General features: G+C 45.0%; 1 protein-coding gene across 1 annotated transcript in view; it reads left to right on the top strand.

Annotated features, from left to right (window-relative positions):
* Positions 1 to 918: 918 nt before the first annotated feature.
* The window catches only part of LOC124622134 (splicing factor 3A subunit 2), a 42670-nt gene continuing 25792 nt past the window's right edge, over positions 919 to 17796 (top strand). Inside the window, exons 1-2 of the mRNA XM_047147758.1 lie at positions 919 to 1046; positions 1343 to 1503. Of these exons, the coding sequence (XP_047003714.1) occupies positions 1350 to 1503 (154 nt within the window). The 5' untranslated portion in view covers positions 919 to 1046; positions 1343 to 1349. The remainder of the gene's footprint in view (positions 1047 to 1342; positions 1504 to 17796) is intronic.

Here is a 17796-nt window from a genome sequence, read left to right as displayed (position 1 = left end):
GGATACATATTTCTACCATTACTGCCTTTTGCGGCTATGTTATTGCTATATTGTCGTATATCGCCAGCGTCTGTTAGATGGTAATCAATATAATTAAAGTTTGCCTTTTCACCGTCTAGAAATTGTTCGGTAGTTTTTTAGGCCTAGGCCTGCTCTACACACTTTCCATTTCATAGTTTTTGTTTTCACGAGCATCCCTCAATACCTGCTTTAAATTCTCCAGAAATTCTACGTATTTTCTAGCTGCATTTATGTCACAGCAAAGCTCCTGTAACACATTTAGTTCGATTCCGGCACTGCACATTTCCGTTGCTGCATGAGTACCATTACACAGTTTACCACAGTCGCTCAAGATTGTCCCAAAATTTAATTTCAGTAAACAACTTGTGTGGTACCATTAATGTGTTAATGAACATTCTCTACTACCTTTTTCCACTTTAATGTCACATGAACAACACTTTGTAATACAACAGTTTGTAATAATATACACGCAGTCATTTTACCATGATTATCAAGATCTACCTTTATTTTAATTAACATGGACAACACTTTGTAATACAACAGTTTGTAATAATATACACGCCGTCATTTTACCATGATTATCAAGATCTACCTTTGTTTTAATTTTTCTGTACTTATTGATGTGTATTTTGTCTTATAACTATATCTCCTCGTACTAGGTTTTTTTTTATGTGTTCGTTCTGTATAATTTTTAATAATGTGACACGTCCTAAATCCATGTGAATGTCTCGCTGTGTTGGATTTATGGGATCTAAATAAATAAGTGCCATCGCACACACCAGAACATATCATGAGTTATGTAAATAAACGCACGTCTTTACGTAGGTTTTGTGGCTTCCAAGGAGGTTATAATTTCCTTGGTGGCTTGGCTCGTTTCAAAGACATATTTTGATCACAGTTGGTTGTAGTGTCTTTGGTTCTGTGTGTCTACCGTCTGCAATTCTGTTTTGTTGTTTTCGTTTGTGTGCCGAAGATGGATGCATATTGATGCACTGTGTTTATTTTACAGAAGTTCGAATCAGACAGTTAGTCCTTCTAACTTTTTGTAACAGTTTTAAAGTAGCAATTACCTGAAAGTTGCTATTATTACATAGATAAATTTTACAGGCTTCTTTTTTTATATCCGTGTTTAGTAATGTCAAACCCTTTCGTAATAACTTGGAAGGCGGTTTCGCTCATACTTTTAGGATAAATTATACTTGTAATATTCATAGATGTACTTTGTTGCTTTGAAACATCGCCCCTCGAAAGCCTTATCTTAACAGTTATTCCTGTTGTGGTCATTATGTGACATAACCAATTTTTGTTTTAATATTGATAGATAGAAGATGGATTTCCAGAACCGACCCGGTGGGAAGACCGGAGGAGGTGGTCAAGCATCGTGGTCAGAAAGTAATCGTGACCGTCGTGAAAGGCTTCGTCAGTTGGCCCTTGAGACCATTGATCTCAATAAGGATCCTTATTTTATGAAAAATCATCTTGGTTAGTAGAAGTTTTTATATCATTTCTGATTTAAATATCGTGTCTTCTTAATTAATTTTAAGGGCCATCTTTTTGTGTATGTTGATGTGTGGGCTTTGTGTAATAACGTACAGAAGTCTACGCTCCATGTCAATTGATCTAATCTTTAGAAATGGCCCCAGTGTTCAGATTTGCTACTTAAGTTTGCTAACAGACCAAGAAACATTTACACATATATAATCCAGAAATTTTAATGCCTTGTGCTCGTAATTTAAATGATGCAAAAAGACTGCAGTGAGGTCATCTCATGTCAGGTAGCCTACATTTAGTTAAGCTCCTAACCCAACCATCTTAATTGTGGATGAAATTTTTACCGAATGTACATACAGGACTTGCATGGGCCCTTAAAAAATTACAGTCCATAAGCTGTATGGTTGGGTCGCTAGTGATCTTTATGTGGAACCTACTTGTTTGACATCGTGACTTAAGTGAGTAACTCATCAACTTCATTTTATCATTGCTCATGATCTAAGGGACCTGTCATGCTGATACTTAGTGATTCTCTTGAACTTTTTCAGTTCAGTAGTGTAGTTGTATAACAGAAGCCCAAGTTGTGGTACATTTATCATAATGTGCTATCACGGTGGCTCATAAATCTTGTCAAAACAATTTTGTAGTATACTTTATCAGCTGGTATCTACTGAAAGAATAACTTACAAAAGCAGATTATTTAGTCATCTGTAGCATGTCAGAAAACTTTAGATGTAGCACCTTGATTGCTCAAATAATAACTGAGTTAGGCTATCAAAGTTAAAGGTCTACTCAAGAATTTTACTAGTGAAAAAATTTGGCTCACTTTCAAGAGGCCATATCTCCAAAGGGGTTGCTCAAATCGTTTTTCTTGGCACTATTTAAAAAAAGTTCACATTGTTTGATCAGAAAAAGATTTTTGTTTTTGAAACATTGTGTTTAAGAACAAACAAACTTCTGTTTTTATTAGGTTAAAAACATATACATTTGCACAAACTTGCGTTGGTCCATGATGGCTTTGCAACTACTGCAGTCTTACTGTTTATGGCACACAAATCATAGTGTTTCAGTTTGCATTGATTCAGTTAGCCTACTGAAATGTGTTGATAATAGCAATTGCAGTTGAGTCTGGCCACTTGTATTGTCAGGCCAGTCTTGTTGCTGATGGAACTGTAATGACGGAAATATTGTGTTGGTTTGGAATCCAACAAATATCGTGTCTGGCTGGCCAGTAGAATGAATGTGCAGTTCCATTGGAATGCGTGAACCTGACTAATACATTATTTTCATCATTTGAAACTTTGGAGACATTACCAGTCCACAATTTTCCATTTTAAATAGAGTCAATGTATTGGCTTAGTTGTAATGCTGCCATATTTCTGTAAGAAACTGTTCTTCGACTTTGGTCTACATCTGCCACAAAACAATTTATCTTTTTGATACCAGTTCTGTGCAGCCATTTAGGAACCTTTCCCCCTGCTCAGTTTTTAATGCTTCAGTTTCTCCTTTCCAAAGAAACATGAACTGGATTGCAGTGATGTTGCTGTCAAAATCTGCTCCTGAGTTGGTCTTTGAAGGCTTTACTGTTCCTCCAACTCCATCACATGAAGATTTTCCATGGTGTATAGCACATAATAATAATAATAATCCAATCAGCTAAGATTCCAAAGTAATTTTGATGGTGGCAAAGTTTCAGGAAATTTTTAGGTTTTTGTATTGTGCTGCTGACCCATCTTTAAGTAGGAAATGTGCATGATTATTTTTTTCCCCCTAGGTGATGCTAGATCTATTAACTTCACTAAAAAAGTGTGTCTGTCACTTACAATGTAGTGTTGATGCTCAAGTTATTTCTAAAGTACACAACAAATGGGTGTCAAGTTGCTTTGGATGTTAGTGCAGTGAAAACATTGAGCTGCATCTTGGACGATGAATGAACAATTTTCAGCAAAATCCATTAATATGACCAGTCCTGTTGGCTTGAGGCTTTCCTTTATGCACTGTGGGCTTACATTGGCACTTTGCAATACAATGGTGAGTGGAAAGCTTGAAAATTTTGGATATCAGCATCTTCAATAAAATCTTCAGTGATCATCTGCTTGGTTTCCAATGTATATCCATTGGTGTGCATGCACTGTTTGAACTCAGTGGTATCATCTAGATTGCTATCTTCAAAACTGTTGCAGAAGTTCTTTTTGTGGACAAGTTTTGCACCATTGATTATTCAGTTTGTGGATTCCAAATTGTGCACTTTTTTTAAATTGGGCATCAATTTTAGATTTTAGTGTATATTGTAAATATAAGCAGTGGGTTCGTGCAGCATCTGCAGTGATGCACCATTTTGGCCTCAATTCACAGTATTTGGAAAATCCAATTTCAGGTCCATGCTGAAGTCAGTATTCAGCAAACATTTCTTTCACATTACTCAGCAGATGGTATTTTTTTATCACAATTTTCTTTCCATCTATTCTAATCGAAACAAAGTCCCTTCACCTGGGCAGATTTGGCCAAATTCTGTATTTTGGAAAAATGTTGCTACTCTTTCTTGTATAGCATTGAAGTCCTCTTGCCACAGTTGTCATTTGGCAGTGTCAGCAATACACCATTTTCTGCCTTTAACTTTTCTAGCTTTTTTGATCATCCTTTCTGAAACACCAGATTCTGACGTTACCTCTTTTTATTACCCAGCTTTGAGGTACTATTGTCAGAATCTGCAATTTTTTAGGCTGCCTTAATTGTAATTTCTCTTTCAGTTCTTTTATAAGCTGCTTATAGTCTTCACTTTCAGGACATGCCTAACTTGTAGAGGTATTTGAAAACCTTTTGGATCAAAGCCTCCAGCAACAGCAATGTTATTCACAGTTGCTTCTTAAGATTCACTTACTTTTCATTTTACCATGCCTTTGGAAGCCCTTGGTGATATTCTTTGATACTTTAAAAGGGAGACCCCAAAACATTAGGCTTATATTGAGTAATTCTGCTAGATATACTAACTCTGGTTCATCTGCTGACTGGGTTGAAGTTGGCACCAGAATGTTTACAACAGAATTCCAGTAGAAATTTGGGAAATACGGAAGTGTCCGATCCCACCCGTCTGCTTTGACCCATGACGTCACAAATATGGTGGAAACAAAAACAAACACACACACTTTCCACAAGAAGCCTAATGACACTAACGGGACAAGCGCGGGAAATGGGGTGTTTTGGGTGGGGGGCAAACTAAATATAAACAAATTTAGACGCCTTGCGTAGCTACAACGTGTAAGTGAAGACAGCCATGCATGAATACCCACCCACCTCCCCAGGGGTCGTAACCCCTGCAACCCATAGAAGATAAAGATGCTTCAGTAGCTGATTAGTGTTTTTTGTCTTAAAAAAAAAAAAATCTCACAGGATAGAACGAACAGATCAGAAAGATAAATATAATAGACTAAAACAGAAATTCGAGGAAACAGATAATTAAAATAAGTAATAAGTGTTTTTAAATTTAAAAAAAAAATCTCACGAGATAGAACGAACAGATCAGAAAAGTAAATAAAATAAGATAAAACAGAACTGGAGACAGCCACACTCAAACCAAACTACGCGCCGTCATGACGTCACACACGACAACACCCTTACGTCACGCGTCAAAGCCGACGCGTTGGATCGGACGCTTCTGTCGACCCGAAATTTGTACTTGTTCAAAAGTATTGCTTTGTGATGAAAGCATATTTGGGAATTTTCAGTAAGACATATTTCCTGTGTTTGGCTTAGTAACTCTTGTTGTACTACTGAAAATTCTTTTATTTGTGTGAAGTGTTGTTGATGCGTATATGTTTTCATGTAGCATGCAGAATTATCTGCAAGATCAATGAATGTACATGTCATTGAAGCATCTTTGATGTCTCACCAAAGGGATAGCCAGACAAGACCAGTTATATTTGTATGTGGGACTTTTTCCCAGGTTCACAAGCTGTTTGTAGGTTGCTTAATAAAAGTTCTCAAGCCTTGTATGGGTTTGTCAAACAGATTCCCAAGCCTTTGAGGAATTTAGAAGAGTTTCTGAAGCCTCACACTTGGGTACTTTACGGTGCTCATGCTGACATACTGACATTGATGAAAAAACAGCATTAGTACAGTGATTATTTAAAGTGTTCATCAACTTTAGTAATAACTGGTGCTGACACTGTATTGCTGACATTAGCTGGCACTGGTAGATTTATAATAATGTGTTTGTCAGGCTTTGGGCATGTATCTTTTCAAAATGGCCAGTGAAACAGTCTCAAAGGGCCACAACAGTGCATGAAATTTGTAAGTACGCCGTTCTCCTCAAATGAGATTTCACCAACATTACCAGTTTACCAGCCATTATTAAACTTGTGTGCAACATGTCTTCTCAGCAAAAAATAATTCAATTTGATTCCAGTTTTCCGCGGAGAATGTGTGTAAATCCTAGGGTATCAGCATTTGGTTTTCTTTTCCGCACTGTAGACTAGCTCATGCAACCAATCATTTTACAGTGCCTCCAATTCCACCATGTGCGGACATGCAGTGACGTGTTGCAAAACAGTTCCACTCATTATTTATGCCAAAATCTTTGAGGTGGCAACAGATTGGTGAAAATCTTGAAATTCTTGTACTGGGCTACAGACACATTGCTGAAGTATATCATTTTCTGCAGATTTGTTGCTTTTGTTTCAGTAAAACCACCAATTTTGTCAAAAAGACATCAATCGCCACCCCCCCTGCGGGTTCGGGGGTAAGAATAGGCCCGCAGTATTCCTGCCTGTCGTAAGAGGCGACTGAAAGGAGTCTCAAACATTTCGGCCTTAATGTGATGGTCCCCTAAGGGGTTTGACCACTACCTTTCAAAATTTTCTGTTAGTGCGTACCATTTGGGGAAGGACGCCTTACGTGGTGTATTATATATCCATCTTGCCCTAAGATCTGGCACACCCAATATTGTCATGGAGTTGGCCTTACACCGTGCTTCCAGCCACATCAGCTGCTGTGTGTTCCGGGCAGCATACATGCCCTCTATTATGAACTTCCATCTTTGCCCTCCTGGCACATATGGATATTCGACACCCGACATCCAGCACGGTAGCCAGTCCGTTGTGGTGGGTTGTCATGTACCCTCTTGGTGGTAGCCCCATGACTACACAGGGATCGCACTGCTGATGCCTGAGCTGCTACCTCCCCACGTATGCCGAGGAGTAGATGCCTACCCCTCTGGGGCATCGGGACTCCCAGCAAGGGCCATCCTGCCAGGTGGTCTTTGCTGTGGCTGGGTGGTGCCCGTGGGGAGAGCCCCTGGTCGGAGTGGGTGGCATCAGGGCGGATGACCCGCAGTGAAGCGTGGTACATCATCTCTCGCTGGTGGGCCTCCACCAGCAGTCTCTAAGTGATCGAGGTCTAACCTCAACGGCAAGCAATTCAATCCAAGATCATTTCCCTCCCTGGCCACTCCGTGGGAGGAACGCATGGCTAAAGACAGCAGTGGAGATTATTCACCCCAGTACTTTGTCTGTACGCGGGTCGATGGTGAATCTTTTATGCAAACCAAGCCTCAGTTTTTTGTGGAGCATTTAGAGGACAAGTTCGGGGAGGTGGAGGGCTTGTCCAAAATGCGCTCTGGGTCGGTTCTCATCAAAACAGCATCCTCTGCCCAGTCACAGAGGTTGCTCACTTATGACAAGTTGGGGGATGTTTCCGTCACCATCACTCCCCATAACAGTTTAAACATGGTCCAGGGTATTATATTCCACAGCGATCTTCTTCTGCAGTCCGACGATGAACTACATGCCAACCTAGAACGACGAGGTGTTCACTTCGTCCGGCACGTCCATCGGGGTCCGAGGGATAATCAGGTAGCCACCGGTGCCTTCATCTTGGCCTTTGAGGGTGATGTCTTACCCGAAAGGGTTAAGGTGATGGTTTACCGTTGTGATGTGAAGCCATATATCCCTCCTCCGATGCGGTGTTTTATGTGCTGGAAGTTCGGGCACATATCATCTCGCTGTACTTCCAGTATCACGTGTCGGGATTGTGGACGTCCTCCGCATCCTGATACTCCATGTGCCCCGCCTCCTATCTGTGTTAACTGCGGAGAACACCATTCCCCCTGCTCGCCGGACTGTAGGATATTCCAGAAAGAAAGGAAGATCATGGAATATAAGACCCTGGACCGCCTGACCTACCCCGAGGCTAGACGGAAATACGAGCAGCTCCATCCTGTGGCAATGACGTCAACCTACGCCGCTGCTGCAACGACCGTTCTCCCATCATCACGAATCGGCTCTAAGATCGGTCAGCATCCACCGGCCCCCTTGCTTGTGGGGGGCACTTCACAACCTGTTGTTCCTGCTCCATCTACTTCAGGAGCAACACCCCCCCAACATCAGTTCCCCCTTCCCAGCCGGAGAAGCGTAAGACTTCTTTGGCTACTCTCGCAAGGAAGGGGTCCCTTGGGGACCTCCCTTCGCAAGTTCCGACCAGCGGCACAGCAGACACCCGCAAGTGGCTCAAACAACCACCAGTCCCTGGTCGTAGGGCCTCACGGTCGTCGTCCGTCCCTGAGACTGACCCTGTGAAGCCCTCCAAACCTGAACCACCGAAGGCACAATGCGAGAAACAGAAGCAGAAGAAAGTCCCCAAGAATACCGACATTGCGGTGGCACCCGTCCCACCGCTTCCTACAAGCTCTGCGTCTGAGGACGAGGTGGAGATTTTGGCGTCCGCTGAGGACCTTGATCTCGCCGGTCCCTCAGACGCCACGTATAGCGCTAGCACCGGTGCTCAATTGGAGGCAGCAGGTGACCCAGCGGCATAATCTGCCTTCCAAGTCCCGTCACGCCTCTCTCAGACATGGCCAATAACATCCTCCAGTGGAACTGCGGCGGTTTCTTTCACCATCTAGCTGAGCTCCGACACCTTATCAGCCTTCATCCTTTTCTCTGCATTGCTCTGCAGGAAACTTGGTTTCCAGCAATTCGAACCCCCGCCCTCCATGGCTGTCGGGGTTATTATAAGAACCGAGCAGCGTATGCAATGGTGTCTGGTGGCGTCTGCACCTATGTCCTTAACTCTCTTCACAGCGAGTCTGTCCCTCTACAAACGGCTTTAGAGGCTGTCGCTGTTAGGGTGTAGACGCCACAGGCTATTACCGTCTGCAGTCTTTACCTTCCACTGGATGGTGATGTCGAGCAGCATGAGCTGGCTGCGCTGCTGGCCCAATTGCCGCCACCTTTCTTGGTACTGGGCGATTTCAATGCCCACAACCCTTTATGGGGTGGGACTGTCTCCGATGAGTGCGGTCGTGCCGTGGAGCATTTGTTGGCTCAGCTCGACCTTAGCCTCTTGAACACCAGTGCTCACACGCATTTCAGTGTGGCCCATGGCTCGTTCTCGGCCATCGATCTCTCTCTTTGCAGCCCCGGACTTGTCCCATCCCTCCAGTGGAGAGTGCATCCTAACCTGTGTGGTAGTGACCATTTTCCCATCTATTTGTCACTGCCCCAGTGTCATTCTTCTGGGCGCCTGCCCTGCTGGGCCCTCCACAGGGCTGACTGGCCGGCTTTTACTTCCGCTGCAACCATCGAGTCTCCCCCACAGGGTGACATTGACGAGGTGGTCCGTGTCTTAACCACGTCAATCATTTCGGCGGCAGAGGCTGCCATCCCCCGCTCCCTCGGAGGAAGGCTGTACCCTGGTGGTCGCCGGAGATTGCTGAGGCTATTCGCGACCGTAGGCGGGCCCTCCAGCGTCATAGGCGGCACCCGTCTCTAGAGACCCTCATCACCTGTAAGAGGCTCCGTGCCTTGGCCCGTCGTCTTATTGCACGGCATAAGCAGGAGTGCTGGGAGAGGTATGTCTCATCCTTGGGCTCCCGTGTCTCCCCCTCACTCGTGTGGTCCCGGATCCGGCGGATTTATGGATACCAGACCCCTATGGGTGTCCCTGGGATCTCCTTGGACGGCACTGTCTGCACGGACACTGCTGCCATTGCTGAACGCCTTGCTGCGCACTTTGCTAAGAGCTCTGTGACTGCAACTTATCCCCCCGCCTTTCGCTCTCTAAAGGAGCGAGCCGAGCAGACGCCGTTATCATTCCACACGCGTCGTTCTGAAAAATACAATGCTCCTTTAGCGAGAGGGAATTCCTCGCTGCCCTCGCCGATTGCCCTGATACAGCACCAGGACCAGACTGCATCCACGCGCAGATGCTGAAGCATCTCTCCAGGGACTGCCAGAGACACATCCTCATCATTTTTAACCGCATTTGGAGCGAGGGCGTGTTCCTGTCGCAATGGCGAGAGGGTCTTATTGTCCCCATCTTGAAGCCCGGTGCGCACCCACTGGCGGTGGACAGCTATCGTCCCATTACCCTCACCAACGTTTTGTGCAAATTGCTCGAACATATGGTGGGGCGGCGTTTGTGTTGGGTCCTTGAGTCGCGCGGTCTCCTCGCTCCATCGCAGGGTGGCTTCCGTCGGGGACGGTCTGCAGCGGACAATATGGTGCGGCTGGAATCTGCTATCCATACGGCCTTTGCCCGACGTCAGCATCTCGTTGCTGTATTTTTTGACCTGCGGAAGGCGTATGACACCACATGGAGGCATCACATCCTTGGTACGTTGCATGAGTGGGGTCTTCGTGGTCGGCTCCCGGCTTTTCTTCAAACCTTTCTATTGCGCCGCTCTTTCCAGGTGCAAGTCGGTGCCACCTCTAGTTCCTCTTATACACAGGAAAATGGGGTCGCGCAGGGCTCGGTGTTGAGCGTCTCCTTATTTCTAGTGGCCATTAATGGTCTGGCTGCAGCCGTGGGGTCGTCGGTGTCTCCTTCTTTGTATGCCGACGACTTCTGCATCTCCTTTAGCTCCACGACTACGGGAGTCGCTGAACGCAGGCTGCAAGTAGCCGTTTGCAAGGCAGCATCATGGGCTCTGACTCATGGTTTTCAGTTCTCTGCAGCCAAGACTCGAGTTATGCACTTCTGCAGGTGTCGGACAGTCCACCCTCATCCTGAACTTTACCTCAACGGCCACCTGCTTGAAGAGGTGGACACATGCCGCTTCTTAGGACTCGTCTTTGATGCCCGGCTCACATGGGTTCCTCATATTACTCAGCTGAAGCAAAAGTGCTGGCGGCACCTCAATGCCCTCCGCTGCCTGAGCCACACATCTTGGGGTGCGGATCGCTGCACGCTGTTGCGATTGTACAGGGGCCTTGTGCAGTCCAGGCTTGATTATGGGAGTCTGGCCTATGGGTCTGCATCACCCTCCGTGTTGACGTTGTTAGACCTCATACTCCAGTATGGGGTTCGGCTTGCAACTGGCGCTTTTCGTACGAGCCCCGTGGATAGTCTACTGCGGATTCGCCGCCATCGACTGCTCGCCGACTATGCTGTCCACGTGCATTGCTCGCCTGGCCATCCCAATCATCGCCTGCTCTTCCCTGCCACGGTCCTCCATCTGCCCGAAAGGCGACCTAGGTCTGGGCTTTCCATAGCTGTCCGTGTCCAGTCCCTGCTGTCGGACCGGGGTCATTCCCTCTTCTGCCTCCCTTCCGGGTCCGTGCACCTACACCTCCCTGGTGTTTGCCCCGGCCGTCCGTCTGTCTGGAATTGGCACAGGGACCCAAGGACTCGGTTCCGCCTGTGGCCCTCCGTCGCCGTTTTCTTGCGCTCCTCGCCTCATTTTCGGCCTGTGAGACTGTCTACACTGATGGTTCCCTGGTTGATGGTCGCACTGCCTACGGTTTTGCTCACGCTGCCCATGTTGAACAGCGCTCCTTGCCGGCTGGCTGCAGTATTTTTACTGCAGAGCTGGTGGCCATACTGCGCTCTTGAGCATATGCGTTCCTGTTCAGATACGTCCATCGTCATCTGCAGTGACTCCCTGAGCAGCCTCCAGGCCATCGATCGCTGCTATACCTCTTCTCCTCTGGTGTCCTCTATTCAGGAGTCTGTTTCCGCCATTACCCGTTCTGGTCGTTCGGTGGTCTTTGTTTGGACGCCAGGTCACGTTGGCATACCGGGGAACGAACGTGTTGACAGGCTGGCCAAAGGGGCGATCGACGCCCCAGCTTTGGAGGTCGGCCTCACGGCTCGCGATCAGCAGTTGGTGTTGCGCCGTAAGGTGCTTGGGATGTGGACTGCTGAGTGGCGTGGCATGACATCCCCGAATAAACTGCTGGCTGTTAAGGAGACGACCGATGTGTGGCGCTCCTCCCTGCGGGCTTCTCGCAGGGACTCTTGTCATCCTGTGTCGGCTCCGCATCGGCCATACCTACCTGACGCACGGCCATCTTTTGCGTCAGGAGGATCCCCCCCTGTGTCGGTGTGGGTCCCAGTTGACAGTCGCCCACATTTTGTTGGAGTGTCCCCTACTGCACACCCTCCGGCAGTCTTTTAATCTCCCGGGCACTTTGCCTTTGGTTTTATGCGACGATGCCTCCATGGCTGACGACGTTTTAAATTTTATCCGTGGTAGTCCGTTTTATGGTTCCCTTTAGGGAGGTCCTGCCCCTTTCCCTTTCTGTGTCTGTTGTCCTCGAGTCTCTTATATTTGGTTGCAGGTTTTAGTGTGTAGTCGGATGGTTGACTCTTTCCCTTTTTTTTGTTCTTGTGGCCAGTGAACCAGTCTCCGGCCATCTTCTTTTCTTCTGTTTCCTTTTGTCTGGTGTTCATCTGTACTCTTCGTGTCTGTAGTGTTCGTTGCCGCATTTGTGTTCTTTTAGGGCCTGGGGGGGAGTATCCTTCCCCTTGGCGTTTTACCTGCTTCGTGAATTTATGTCTTGCCTGTTTTTGGAATGGGGGACTGATGACCTTCGCTGTTTAGTCCCCCTTAAACATCCCAACAACCACCACCACCACCACCACCACCATCAATCGCCACTGTATCATGACAGAGGATGTCACTAATTACATAAAACCTTCTAAATTGTATTTGCCGTTTTTGACAGAATAGACAACTTTTGGATCTGCATCTACATAGGTACTCCGCAAACCACTGTACAGTGTGTAGCGGAAGGTACCTATATCTCTACTTGTCATTTCCTTTCCTGTTCCACTCACAAATAGAGAAAGGGAAAAACGACTGTCTATATGCGTCCTTATGTGCCCTAATTTCTTGTATCTCATCTTCGTGGACCTTATTTGCAGTGTATGTTGGTGGCAGTAGAATTGTTCACCAATGAGCTTCAAATGCCGGTCCTCTAAATTTTCTTAATAGCATTTCTCGAAAAGAATGTCACTTTCCCATGTTCTTGAAGCGTCCCCGTAACACTTATGTGTTGTTTGAACCTACCGTTAACAAATTTAACAGCCCACCTCCAAATTGCTTCAATGTCTTCCTTCAATCCAACCTTGTATAGATTCCAAACACTTGAGCAGTACTCAAGAATAGATTGCACCAACACCCTCCATTGCAGGTGGACCATTCTTTCCTACAATTCTCCCAATAAACCGAAGTCAAACTTTCACCTTCCTTACCAAAATTCTCATATGCTCGTTCCACCTCATATTGCTTTGCAACATTTGTTGTTGTTGTTGTTGTTGTGGTTGTGGTGGTGGTGGTGGTGGTGGTCTTTAGTCCAGTTTGATACAGCTCTCCATGCTACTCTATCCTGTGCAAGCTTCTTCATCTCCAAGTAACTACTGCAACCTACATCCTTCTGAATCTGCTTAGTATATTCATCTCTTAGTCTCCCTCTGCGATTTTTACCCTCGACACTTCCCTCCAGTACTATATTGGTGATCCCTTGGCAATGTTATGCCCAGATATTTAAACAACTTTGCTGTGTCAAGGAGGACACTACTAATACTGCACGTGAACATTATATGTTTCATCTTCCTACTCATCTGCATTAACTTACATTTTTCCACACTTAGGGCTAGCTGCCATTCATCACACCAACTGGAAGTTTTGTCCAAGTTGTCTTGTATCTTTCTACAGTCACACAACTTTGGCACCTTACCATACACCATGACATCATCAGCAAACAACCGCAGATTGCTGCCCATCTTGTCCGCCAAATCATTTAAGTACATAGAGAACAACAGCGGTCCTATCACTCTTCCCTGGGACACTCCTGACGATAGCCTTGTCTCTGATAAACACTTGCTGTCGAGGTCAGCATACTGGGTCCTATTATTTAAGAAGCCTTCAAGCTACTAACATAGCTTTGAACTTATTCCTGGGGCACCATGTCAAAATGCTTTCCAGAAATCTAGAAATATGGAATCTGCCTGTTGCCCTTCTTCCATAGTTCTAAGCATATCATGTGAGGAAAGGGCAAGCTGAGTTTGCACAACCAGTGCTTTCTAAAACCATGCTGATTCGCAGACATAAGCCTCTTGGTCCGTAGAAAGTTTATTATATTCGAGCTGAGAATATGTTCAAGGATTCTGCAGCACACAGAAGCTAGGGAGATTGGTCTGTAATTTTGCAGGTCTGTTCTTTTACCCTTCTTATAATACACTGGAGTCCTCTGCACTTATTTCCAGTCGCTTGAGACTTTGTGCTGGGTGAGACATTCACGATAAATACAAGTTCAGTAAGGGGCCAATGTCATGGAGTGCTCTTTGTAAAATCAAACTGGGATTTCATCCGGACCAGGGGATTTATTTGCTTTCAAGTCTTTCAGTTGTTTCTCTATACCAGGTATGCTTATTAGTATGTCGTGCATACGGTTCTCTGTCTGATGGTCAAATGATGGTATGTTCGTACAATTCTCCTGTGTGAACAATTTCTTGAACGTCAAATTTAAAACTTCATCTTTCATTTTGCTATCTTCAACTGCCACACCAGACTGGTCGACAAGAGACTGAAAGAAAACCTTAGACCCGCTTAGCAATTTTACATGTGACCAGAATTTTCTTGGGCTCTCTGGCAGATTTTTTGTTAATGTGTGATGGTGGTAGTTGTTGGATGCTTCACACACAGATCTTTTCACAGACACAAGAATCTGTACTAACTTCACTTGCCATCATTTATTTGTTTCCTTTTGAAACAGTGCACAGTAGCTTGAGTGTTTTCCACTGAAAACCTTGAACTTCTTCCAGAACAACAAAGCAGTAATCACTGCAAAATCAAACAATGCAATTGCTTTACCAGGCTCTAGGTTTTACTCCACATTTTTGAGATATTGTGTTTTGTTTTTGAAACAATGTGGTAAGTGGTCAGCTCAGCAATTTTTAATCCTATTTTGTGATAAAATCATACACTAGCAGTTTAAAGGAATACTCAATCTGTTTAGATCCACCATTTATACTGCATAGTTTCTTTGGGGTCAGTGTTCTTGTACATTGTCAGCTAGGTGTGACTCCAGTGCATTTCGTCCAGGACAACTTTCACATTGATGCAGCATGCCAGATTTTGATTCAGTACAGTCAAACTGTCAAACCCATCAACAATTTATAGCCTTTGTCAGTGCTTCTTGGCCATGTTTGTTTCACTGAACAGTGGACTTTTCTTTCAAATTGCTTAACAATAGTCGTTTCTTGTTCTGAACCTTTACTAGATCAGTTCTGACAGAAACAGAAATCCTCATGCTAGGACAGAGCCCGCTGAACTCATCATCCTTAAAAACTTCAAGCACTTTCTTCATCAGAAAGAAGTAAGCCCAGCTTTTTCCATACTGCTCATAGCACACTTTTTCCCTATTGAACTCCCAGGTGGCAATGTGAGAATCTAAATTTTCTCAGCATGAATAGAAATGTGCATATTTCTTTGCAGTCTGAAACCAGCTGAATGTAATCAGAGTAATTAATGCACTCCTGTTTGCTTGAAACTGCTGGCAGCTGCAATTCAACAGGTCAGGAGCCACAGCCAGTCACTTGGCTACTTATTAAGATTTGTGCTTGACTAACTTAGCATTTGATGCAACCTTTTAAATTATGTTTACTGATCATCTGAATTTTAAGAAAGGAAGCCCCAGGAGCACAGAAACTGCTATTAAACTTATCATATCAACAGCCGATAAGCATTGAGAAAACGGCCAGCGAAATCCTCATTTATATGGCCCTATGCATGTGACAGCACTGGCCGAGGAGACTACAATGCCTGGGGAGCTGTTTGCTGCACCGCACACTGTGAAAAGAAGGCAGCCAGGCAGGTAATGTCACCACCGTCCAAGCTAGGCCAAAAACGTGTCAACACACCAGCGCTTTTGTGCATGATACGCCCCATTGATCTACATATAATAATGGAGAGCCTCCAAACAAACTGCTGAGGGGAGCACTATCCGAGGGGCCACGTCATCCGTGTCTAAAAGCAGAACACCATCTACAACAGAGAATCGATGCTGAAAGATGTAATGGTTATGGAGGGGGGTCAAACGCACAGGGAGGAGGTGCACTCGGACAACACTACAGCCTTCGCGATCCGTCAGCTAGTTACAGGAAAACCATCAGCCATCTACTGTGCAGTGACATCAGTGTGGAAACAAAGCAATTCCTCCTGATCGAATCCTGGATGCAGATCGACTGGCAGGCAGCAACACATACAACAGCTGCATGATTGGGGCTGTCCCAGGCAAAAATTTTTGGTAATAGGTGACTTTGCATAGAAAAATCTGAAGTTCTGGGACTGACATATGGCATGGAAGCATACAATAGCAGAAACATGTTGATGCAGTGGTTTGAGACCCTCACAAGAAACTTCAAGCCCAAGATAAACAATTGAAGATTGAAAAAATAGTTTTGTAAGTTACACTTCAACCTGGCTACTTGGAGAACAGAAAATAAGAGTATGGAGAGATTATGTGAATGTTTCTCAATGGAGGCACGGTAAACTGCAATGTCATCCAAATAGTTTGCACAACCTTGCACAGTCAGTGTAAGATGTTCCAAAAAGCTAAAAAATAGTGGGAGCAACCGCAAGTATTGGTACAGTCGAGAAGGTGTATTGACACCTAACATACATAGTGACTCTGTATATGGGGCTAGACCATTCACTTGATGCACTAGGCCAAACAATGCCAGATTCCGTGAGGTGCCCTAATTCATGTTTGACTTGTTCTGTGAGTGCCACTGGAACTGAATGGGCATGAGCCTGAACAGAAGGTTTCAAGGTAATGTGAACTTGAAAATTGTTGGCACACCCCAATCCAGGAGAGAACAAAGGGGAAAACTTGGAACATACTGCATCTAACTGTGTACACAGGACGTGCTTGGACACTAAATTCATTTCATCTGAAGTGATAAAACCAAACAACTTAAAAGTGCTTGTTCCAAAAAGATTCTTGATATGTGCATTATCTACAACAAGAAACGTAAGTAACCAGACTCTTGACTTGTAGGTAATTGGGGCAGAATACTGGTCGAGAATACGAATACTCTGTTTATTGTGATTCACTAACTTTCGTGTCTCAGGGAGAAGTAGAGAGGAGCCCACGTTCATATAAGTTTGTGAGCTTGACAAGGATACCGCAGCTCATGTAGCCACTTGCATGTGCAGAACTTTACCAAAAACATTACATCATTGAAAAGCTTGTTTGGTGCAAGAGAAATAGCCGATACAGTGTTTACGTCCATATCTGCATCAGGATTGTTGCGCTGAATTTTTGCATTACGTACAGAAGCGATGTGACCTTTTTTGTTGCAGTTGTGACAGGTAGCTCAGCATTTTGGGCAGTCTGGGTGCTCTTGGTTAATGAAACACTAAGAGCAGGATGGGAGCATGGAATGCATACGTTGCCTTTTACTTTGTTGATGCAGCTGATGCTGGGAGTGAGGCCGACCGCCTTAACACTGTTATCATGTGTGGACCGCCATGACCGTGTCTTCCCCCTGCGAACTATCTGAAGTGTGGTGTGGGGGAGAGGGTTGGATTGCTGATACCACACACCATGACTCAGTATAGATATGTGCATCTTGTGACACCTTGAACGACTGTGCAATAGCTAAAACCTTGGAGAGGGATGGGTTTTCACACAAGAGGGCACATTCTCACACCTCATGATCTGGACCTAAATGAATGATAGCATCTCTCCTCACCATTTGATCAGCATAAGACACTGTATGCACATTGGACACAAAATGATGACTACGATGACTTGACCCGTGGAGTTCCGCCACCCATGTTCGATAGGATCAGTGTAGTTGCTTCCTACAGCAGTAAAACTCAACCCAGGATGCAATAACATGGGAGCACTTACATCAGTATTTGGAAAGAAGTTCACATACTTGGTCAAATGTTAAATACCACAAATCCTGCAAAGGGGCGAGTTGACATAGGACTTGATACTCTCTTGGTGATATCCATGAAAGGAACAAGGCACAACACACAACAACATCAGGAAT

This window comes from Schistocerca americana, chromosome 7, assembly GCF_021461395.2.
Source record: "Schistocerca americana isolate TAMUIC-IGC-003095 chromosome 7, iqSchAmer2.1, whole genome shotgun sequence".
Lineage (NCBI taxonomy): Eukaryota > Metazoa > Arthropoda > Insecta > Orthoptera > Acrididae > Schistocerca > Schistocerca americana.
Note: the sequence above shows the minus strand (reverse complement) of the source record. Positions and strands in the feature narration are given on the sequence as shown.